At 39.6% G+C, this 9,432-nt stretch overlaps 1 protein-coding gene across 1 annotated transcript in view; it reads right to left on the bottom strand.

Annotated features, from left to right (window-relative positions):
• Positions 1-363: 363 nt before the first annotated feature.
• kif4 (kinesin family member 4) overlaps positions 364-9,432 on the bottom strand; it is a 15,738-nt gene continuing 6,669 nt past the window's right edge. The window contains exons 7-29 of the mRNA XM_035667292.1: positions 9,238-9,332; positions 8,948-9,067; positions 8,408-8,583; positions 8,124-8,185; positions 7,884-8,016; positions 7,559-7,617; positions 7,345-7,450; positions 6,979-7,086; positions 6,535-6,717; positions 6,097-6,200; positions 5,817-5,961; positions 4,909-5,019; positions 4,731-4,814; positions 4,495-4,608; positions 4,112-4,267; positions 3,873-3,970; positions 3,565-3,694; positions 3,280-3,450; positions 2,889-3,185; positions 2,557-2,724; positions 2,166-2,291; positions 1,381-1,497; positions 364-1,017 (exon numbers count right to left, since the gene is read on the bottom strand). Coding sequence (XP_035523185.1) covers positions 811-1,017; positions 1,381-1,497; positions 2,166-2,291; positions 2,557-2,724; positions 2,889-3,185; positions 3,280-3,450; positions 3,565-3,694; positions 3,873-3,970; positions 4,112-4,267; positions 4,495-4,608; positions 4,731-4,814; positions 4,909-5,019; positions 5,817-5,961; positions 6,097-6,200; positions 6,535-6,717; positions 6,979-7,086; positions 7,345-7,450; positions 7,559-7,617; positions 7,884-8,016; positions 8,124-8,185; positions 8,408-8,583; positions 8,948-9,067; positions 9,238-9,332 — 3,070 coding nt within the window. The 3' untranslated portion in view covers positions 364-810. The remainder of the gene's footprint in view (positions 1,018-1,380; positions 1,498-2,165; positions 2,292-2,556; positions 2,725-2,888; positions 3,186-3,279; positions 3,451-3,564; positions 3,695-3,872; positions 3,971-4,111; positions 4,268-4,494; positions 4,609-4,730; positions 4,815-4,908; positions 5,020-5,816; positions 5,962-6,096; positions 6,201-6,534; positions 6,718-6,978; positions 7,087-7,344; positions 7,451-7,558; positions 7,618-7,883; positions 8,017-8,123; positions 8,186-8,407; positions 8,584-8,947; positions 9,068-9,237; positions 9,333-9,432) is intronic.

Below are 9,432 nucleotides of genomic sequence, written 5' to 3'. Positions count from 1 at the left end.
ATGAATATTTTCTAACAGCAGAAAAAGAAAAACTGCATTATATTTTGTTCTTCTGAGAATTTGTGGGATTTGTGAGCAAGAAATGTGTGCTTTATATTCAGTTCTAAAACCTTACCTAAAGTACAAATTTGGATTAGCATAACATTAAGTCAGTGTTACCGTTAAGATTGATTTTTTCCATGTCAAAAACCTTTCCACTGAAGATGAACTGCTGCTAAAAAACTGCAATGAAAGTGAGCAATGGGTCCAAAGTGGAACATTAATCAAAACAGGCTAATGAATGAAATAAATTATTTTCCATCTGATGCTGAGATTTTAAACACTAATATACATTCAGACAAAAAAATAAACAAAAACAGTATGTTGTTCTTTAAAAACAAGATTTGACTGCAAGACTTTATTCAGCTCTGATAGTAAAAGCACAGTGAAAAACCTAAAGGTTGCGCCCGAGACATCGCGTTCTAATGGTGTGTTGAATTGTACTAAAATTTGCTTGACTGTAGATTGATGACTACTGATTTTACATATTAGCAAAGTAAATTTAGTCTTACTTTAAAGGAAATATCACATACTACGTTAAACTATAATATTATTTACAGGTTTCTCGATCATTTCATTGTGAATTCCAGTAAAGGATTCAATGCTATTCACAGTCCTTTTGTTACCCTCTAAAGAAAACAAAAGTGTTTTAGAATCAACAGCTACTTTCAAGTTACAGTACACAACAGTTTAGTCACATATAAAAAGACTGGACAACATTTAGACACATACAGACACCTAATGTAAAAGCTCTACCCTGCTCTGTCCTGATTAAGATTCCTCTCTGATAGGAGTGCATCCAGAGAAAAAACTGTTCTGAAAACTTGTCAGGAGTCTTTTCTTCTTCTTGAGGAAGCTGACCGTTGTTTTGTCCTCCTCATCATAGTCGTCCTCCTCCTCTTCCTCTGGCAGGCTAGGTTTCCTGACCAACTTCAGGTCTGCAGTGGCATGTCCCATGTCTCCGATTTCCTTTAGCACCTACGATAGAGCACATTAGTACAGTAATGTTAGTTCTGCATTACATCCATGTATGGTTCCAGTTACACCAAGCACTGTAGGCCAGATACTACGTGTCAAAAGACATATTTACAGTCCTAACAGTGTTTACATTTCACTGCCAGGTCCCTGGTTGCATTTTTGTAAAATGTGTTTGCCTGAATTAAGAGGAATAGTAAAGTAGTGACAGATGGATAACTAAGCGAATGGATTTCAAACTGATTAAATGTATCAACATGCAGCATGTATGAGCATTAACATCTACATAACATGCCGATGGTTCACCTGGGCCACCACATGAATGATTACACCTTGTACTGTAGTGTTCAGAAGGAGCCAGCTTACCTTCTTCGTGGGTGTACAAGAGGGCGGCTTGAAGAATGTAGAGTTGTCAGGGCTGGCGGATGTGGGGTCCTGTAGAGACACGGAGTCTCTGGAAACACTTTCTGTCTGACTTACGTCCTGAAAAGGAAAAAAAAAAGGCCAGAACTGAAAACAATGCCTATTGTTCTGTACTTCCATAAAAGAATACAGAAGAAGAATCCTTCAAACACAGCAAAACAAGAATTCCCGCCAATGAAAGCCAAATCTGACAGATTCCCAATAATGAATGAATACATTTCATCATAAACCTTCTCAACTGTGAGCCTTTCACTCCAAGTTCAAAAATACACAAATGAAAAAGGTGTTTGTGTGTCTATAAGCTGTGGCAGAGGTACACAGAGGATCTCAGCAGACAGTACAACCTGGACAATATGCGAGTGTTAGCCTATAATGCCTATAATACTACATACAGTAGGCGCTGACCAGACCAGGGTGGGTCGAGGCAAACTTGACATAGAGACCACCTCAAAAACATTTTACTGAGTGGCCCTAAAACAGCACGTTAGTCTACCCAGACCAACAGCTTAAGAGCCAAACACATCAGCAGCCGATCAGATATGCAACTTAAAAGAGAGAGAATGGAATACAGCAGAGGCCACATAAAACTAACACAAAGTCAGCACAGTTTCCAGATGGACCAGATTACTTCAAACTGCTCTACTAAACTCATATCAGTGTAATACTGACAGCACTATATCGCTACTTGAGGAAGCTGGTTTCAGTGTTAATTCTAGTCTCTTCTTTACCTCCGCAGGCGGCTGGTTGTCCATATTCCGACATTTCTCATGATCACACTGGCAGTTCTCCCCACAGGTCATCTTTCCTTTGCGGCACCTGCACTGCTTGTTGCCACAGCGACCTTTACATGCACACTTAAGAAAGACAATCTACTAAGCATCATGACATTTCTTTGTTCATAAGTGATCCGACTAACCGGATTCTAAAAACATTTAACGTACATTACAACAATGTCATACATACAGATTTGTTCATTACTAAGTTCCCTTTAAAGAGATGTACCAAGCTTTCAGATTTACAACTTTTACTTGAAGCTCTGAACAATGATGATGATTTGTGATCTGTGAGTGAACAGTGCGGACTGTCAGGGTTTAACCCCAGTCCTAAACCCCGTCTTACCCCAGTTGCTTTTGGTTTCTTTGAGTTTCTGCGTCCCTTCTCAAGTTTCTCAGGACGCCACTCATCCTCTTCCTCATCATTCTCATCCTCACTGGGAGACATTATCTCCTCGATGTTGATTGCCATATTCAGTGGCGCTTTAGCTGTGGTCAAGCGCTTCCCTTTAGGCTACATAAGCAAAGGAAAATCAATACACTTGGACTTTAAAATAAATATTACTTTGGGAATGTTACATCTACATCTCATCTCACATCAAAGGTGTGTTTGTCCTGAAGTAACGTTGTATAAAGAGATACAATGAACAGGAAGGTAGAAAATCTGCAACAACTTACCTTTGGAGGAACGTATTCAAACGAGTCATCTGGGCTGTTTTCATTGTTGGTCGTAGGCAATAGGACTTTCTTCCCACTTGCCAGGTGAAGCAATGAGACTTTCTGTCTGTATTGCTCATTCTGCTCCACCAGTTTCTGGTTCTGCTCACTTAGTTCTCGCAGCTTTTCAAGCTCTTCTTCCTGAACTTTAAGGCGCTGGAGAAGCTCCTTCTCCTTTGAACTGTCCTCATCTTTCTTTGTTTCGTCTGACTCTCCACCAATGGGTTTGTTCTGTAGCTGGTTAAGGAGATAAAGGACCTGTACAAAGAAAAAAAAACAAACATATTTCATAAATATGCATGTACCTCTGAAAAGATATACAAATTGGTATTTGAGTAAAAGCTATGAGCACCTTCTCTTGATGTCTCTGCTCTAGTTCCACCAACTGCTGCTGGTGCTCCATGTCCATGGCTGACATCACATTTCTCTCCTCAGCCACCATCCTCCTTAAATCTTGTGCATTCCCTTTCTCCTGTTTGACTTCGCTCTCCAGCTTAGCGTTGGCTATTTTAGTAGACACCAGCTAAATAAAAAGGAAAATTTGATGTTTTTTTAAATACATAGCTCAACTAATTGATGTACTATTACTCATTTAACACACTTGTGAGTGTAAAATAATGTATTAGCATTTGCTCACCTCAGACATCAGGACCCTAAGGGCAGACTTGGCTTCGACTATGCTTGTGATACCGTCTATGCGCTGTTTCAGTCGGCCCTCACTGTCTGCGACGAGAACTTTCTGCTGAAGGTCAGCTATCTGGGCATTCCTGTTGAGATTAAAACAAATACAAATCTACAAATCTTAACAATTCCTGCAATAAGGTACTAAATCAATTCTGTGTTGCCTGTAGACAGCTTTGTAAAACTGTTATTCTGGTTTTTAAGAGTCACAATGACCTGACATAAATAAAAGCACATATAGCTGAGCTGCTTTGTCGGACTCACCTGAGGTCCATCTCTGTCTCCAGGTTCTCCACCTGTTTGGTCAGAGGTGTTTCCAACGCCCCCTGGGTCTCCAGCTCAGAGATAATCAATGTCCGACGCTGCATGGAGGGACCCACAAAGCAAAAGATTGATTCTAATATTTCTACTTTGTCAGTGCACTGGATGTCTCATTTATTCTCAACTTTTTGCCTATTCTCATAAGTGAGTGTGCTTAACATAAAAAAAAAAGTACATCTCACCCTGATTTTGGCTGCAGGACGATCCCCTGCCTCGATCTGCTGCTTGAGGTGGTTGATCTCCTGAGCCAAGACCTTTCTGTCCTCCAGCAGATCATTGAGGTGGCGCCGGGCCTCCTCTGTGCTGACCATCACCTCCACTTCATTGAGAAACCATGTCTGATCACAAGAATACAGTCAGAGTTAAGGCAACAAAGTTCTCATTGTCTGACACTGTTGGATATGTTTACATGTGGACAACACTGTTATGACTTTTGTTCTGGGCTATCAGATCTTCCAATAATACATTGGCCACAGATATATCGTGCATCCCTAGAAATAATAAATAGTTTTTTTGGCTTGGTTAAGTCTAGTAGACCACATACAGCCAAGTATAGTTTTACTACCTTAACTCTTGCAGCAGCTCCCTCCATTCCTCTGTTATGGGTATCTTTGCGTTTCTCTGCTACCTCACTTCTCTTTTGTAGGGCATCTTTCAGCCGCTTGTTTGCCGCTGCAGCCTGTAGGGGAAGAAAACTTGCAGTAAGCTGCTTGAAATAATTTCCATTCAGTTTGACATTAGCTTAATATTTAAAATATAACGAACTTATGTTGAGACAGACAACAGACCAAGAGACCTCACCTCCTCAGTTTTACGGCGCAGAACATTGGCCTGTTTTTCGAAGTCCCTCTCAAGTTTAAGCAGCTCATACTGCCGTTTACGGTCCTGTAAAACAGATAAAATGAGACAATTTGTGAATAAAATGTTGGCCAAAGAAAACGTCCTGCAGTGTCTCGAGAAGAACTTGGTTTTCACATACCTTCTCCTTTAGCTGCAGCACCTCCCGGTCCTTCTTGCTCTTCCATTGTCTGAATTTCTCAGAGTCCTCCCTCATCTGCCTCATCAGCTGTGTACGCTGACCCTTCATGGCCTGTGAGAACAGTGTTACTGTGCTTGGATTTGGCATCTGAGGCTTATGTGTGTCACAAGTAGTATTAAATATTAGCAATGCTCTATTCCAACTCAGTGCACAGGGTGAAGCCATGTGATAAAAGTAGAAAAATGATTTTATATATTTTGGTCTTTAAAAACTATTTTACTTCTCCAATGTTCTATATACTCGAGTGAATGACCAAATAGATCAATTATTTATTGTCATTGGTACTTGGTTCATATGTGACATTAAAACAACAGACACATATATTTATTTTAAAGTTCTATGATGGTATCATTTGTTCATGTATACAGTTAATAACTACCGGTATACAATAATTATAACTTTAATTTTTTTAAATATTTTTTTGCAAAGTAACATACATTTTTTAATATAGTTCAGTTTCTGAACATCTGATTAGATTATGTTAATACTCATCAACATCAGATCCTCAAACCTGTTGGGTTTCTGAGGAAAAGTGCACGATGTGAAATCTGATTCACTGTAGTTTATAGCACATGAACATACATTTCCCAACTGGGATGGAAACAATGATGCTTTGTAAAGGTGCTTTATAATCCCATGAGGTATGGGCCACAAGATGGCGTTTTATACTTCACATAAAATGTATTTCTCTGTTGGTTAAAGACTAAAAAAAAAAAGCAACCCTCTGTCAATACCTATGGAATGAAAATATTAGAAAGAAAGAACTGCAACTAAACTGGTATTTAACATACATAATGCAACCCTCGCCATCAAAGGGCTCAATGACAGTAAAGAAAATCCCTGGTTACCTGTATTTCCTGCATGAGCTTGCCAACCTTCTGAACGGAGGACTCTTTGAGTTTCAGCAGTTTGGACTGCTCAAGAAGCTTCTTCTTCATGTCTACAAGCTGTCCCTCAAGCTCCTGCAGTCTCTTCCTCCGCTGCTCACTAAGCCTACAAAAAGGTGGTGCATGTCAGATAAAGAAGGAAGTGAAGGGTGAAGGCTTATGTGATTACTTTACTTTTATGTCAAAAACAAATTAACTTTATAAATATTAATATAGCCACAACCCAGAAAGTGTTTCTTACTTAGCCTGGTTAGTGTCTTTCTTTGCAGACTGAAGTGCAAAAACCAGGTCCTCTTTCTCCTTCTGCAGCGAATCCACTGCCGTCTGTAGACTATGGACATTTTTCTGTAGGTAAAAATGCAGAAGATTAAAAGATCTCTCAACAATATATTTGAGAACACTCATAATTAACATAAACTCACAAAAAGACTATGCTTTAGCACATTTCAACTCTCACAGAAACCCAGTACCACAGGTGTTATTATACACAGCACACTACATCGCTCATGTTGATATTGGATACACATGTTGAAAAAGTTCAGTAAGTTCAAAAAGGTCATAAACATAAATAAAATAAAATTAATACAGATCTCCAAAATAATGACACAAAGTTAATAAACTGAAATTTAAGTGATTTTGATGTACATGAGGGTCAAAAGTGGATACCAAATCCTCTCACCTGGTGCTCTGATTGCATCGGCTCCAACTGGGTGTCATTCTGGCACATTTTCCTCACAAAAGCTTCCTTCAAGCTCAACACTTTGTTCAGCTCAATCAGTTCCTTGGAGAGCTGGGCCTGTCGCAATGCATGGTGGGTTGTGAAGCCCTCCGGAGACTCTTTACCAGCGATGGCAGTGGCATCCTGTTTAATGTGTTAGAGGTGACAAACATTGTACTTTACAGTTGGTCCAGAAATAAGAGCTGAGGAGAAAGACTATTATTGGATCACTTAGTGTGTGCAAGACAAGGAACATGTTACTCCAGTATGTTTGATTAAAATATATATACTGAATATCATTATCTTATAAAGAAAAGGGCAAAATGTGCATGTTTACTGTAATGTTAAGCACTGCAGAAATCTCAAATCAATTTAAACATAAAGAGAACAAAATGATCCACGTACTGATGAGGACTCATCTGCTGAATTTTTGCTGCCATTCCCAGACACCTCCGGTCCATCCTCTGCAGCAGCCATATCATCGATGGAGGCAGCGATGCCTGCGCTCTCATTCTTAGGAAACAAACAAACCATAACACCATGAAATTCACTATTATGAACATCTAAATCAACAGTGCTGGAGTCAAATGTGTTCCACTCGCTACATATGTTCTTATAGAACAACCAAAAAACATTTGTATTATCACATTAATTATAACCAAATCAATCAGTTTAGTCAATAAAAAGTCAAATACAATGTTCAATGCAAATTTCAGCATTAGTGCACACTGCTGTCTTTTGATGCCTTACAATGTGAGCCGACTTGTGTACCTTAAGCTCCAAGATGATGTCTTGCAGGTTCCTCATAACCTCAACGTTCTCCTTCAACTCCTGGTCCTCCAGTGTCTCCAACACTTTCTCAAGATCCACTGTACATCTGAAACACCGGCAGACAGAGAGTGTGGCTCAGTATGATCATTGCAGCAGTCAACAACAAACAGCTGAATCATGAAGCCCTCATGGCTCCATGCCTTTGTGAACTTACGCTGCATGGTGCTGCAGTTGTTCCAGTTTGCTTTGTAGTTTCTCATTTGCTTGTTCTGTCTATAAAATAAAACAAACACACTGTGATAAACACATAATGGTTGCAAAAACGATGGCTAGAATTATAGACTGTCAATTAAGTTTTTTTGTTTTGTTTTTTGTTTACTAGTTTATGTTTCATTTTTATGCCAATTTGGATTTTTTTCAACTACTTTTTCCACCCATTGCTACAAACAAACACATGATAACTTGTAGTCACAGTTTCCCATCAGCTTTCAGCGGCTGTGGAGGAAGGATTAGAACATGTTATTAAAGGTCTGGCTCACCATTATGATCTTCTCAAACATGAAGGCAGTCTGTCCAGCGGCCTCACTCAGCTCCCTGCTAAGTTTATTGTTCTCGTCCTGCAGAGCGCGGTTCCTTTCCAACAGCTTACTCGCATTCTCTGCTGACTCTGACCTGTAACAGAGGGACTGAGTAACCGTTATGGCTCTTTGTTATGGCTAATAGGTACCCTGGGATGCATCCTGGCTGGACATCGGTTTATTGGGAAATTTATCTCTTACCCAGACATCACCGGAGCTACTCCTCCACGGGCGTGAAGTAGCATCACTTGCAGCTCCTGAACCTAAACAAGTGTATGAATCAGGACACTTATATTATTTATTCAATTCTAAATGGAAGAGTTAAGGTGTGTAGCATACAATTTCTGTCTAAACAGTAATCTATACAAACAAACATTTCAAACTTAACAAGTAACTGAACTACATTTACCTTGCAGCATTGTTACATAAGTCAATGGCAGTTTGAAATGTGATTATGAGGTCAACTGAAAAGAGATTTGATGTACCTGTTGTTTCAAGCGGTTCATTTCTGCAGCTCTGGGGTCAACATTGACGATAGGTTTGTTTTTAATCTTGCGAGCTCTGTCAGCATATCGAAGTGTGTTGATGGTCTCCTCCATGTTTGAGTCTGCAGGGCTGATGCATGCAATCATCAAAGTGTGGCTATTGCCTCCCAAAGAGTCTGATAAAACAAACAGAAAACAATTCACAAAAGCGCTCAGTTAAATGATCCTGCAGTCATTTATTACAGAGCTGCTTTGAACACCAGCCTGTTTTGATTAGCCAGTAATGCTGCCATTTTTGAATGAAACAAATAAAAAGTAAAGCTATACGCAGATCCCGTTCAGCATGTACCAACATTACAAATCACCAGTGAATGATGCCATCAATGGAGCAGCAAAACAAAGTTTCCAAGAGGAACAGGATGCCTACTACATGCTTTCCAAATATGATTTGTTCATGTTTGAAGGTCCTCACAGTGAGGAAGATATCAGACTACTGTAATGAACACTAAGTAACTTTTGAACATCAAAATCAAAGCTTACCTTGTAGCAGGCGGGTGAGCTTGGAGTCTCTGTAAGGAACAAAGGCATTTTTCTTGCTTTCATCCCCCAAGGCACTGATCACATTACCCAAAGACAAAAGGCCGCGATTGATGCTGATGCCTGCAGATGAAAATGAATAACATCAAAACAGAAATGATGTTATCAAGCACACCTTTACAATACAAAGAGACAACACATGTATGTATATATCACACACTCTCTCACACACACACACACACACACACACACACAGGATTGACAACTTTTATCCAAGTAAATAATTAATTTACCCTCCTTTAAGCGATCTCCTTCCGCTTTGGTTTTCTTTTGCCTTTCGGAACCAGCCAGATCCACCAGGTGCAACTTTGAAACAACTGAGTCGACTCTGCAACAAACGATTACACAATCAAACTGGTAGAAGACTGTGGGACTGCACATTAGTTAGTACTTCATTAATCCCACAATGGGGAAATTCACTTGTCACA

The sequence above is a fragment of the Morone saxatilis genome, unplaced genomic scaffold (genome assembly GCF_004916995.1).
Source record: "Morone saxatilis isolate NCDOM2014 unplaced genomic scaffold, NCSU_SB_2.0 Contig20, whole genome shotgun sequence".
NCBI classification, from domain to species: Eukaryota; Metazoa; Chordata; class Actinopteri; family Moronidae; genus Morone; species Morone saxatilis.
The sequence above is the reverse complement of the archived record's forward strand: the minus strand, read 5'-3'. Positions and strand labels throughout refer to the sequence as shown.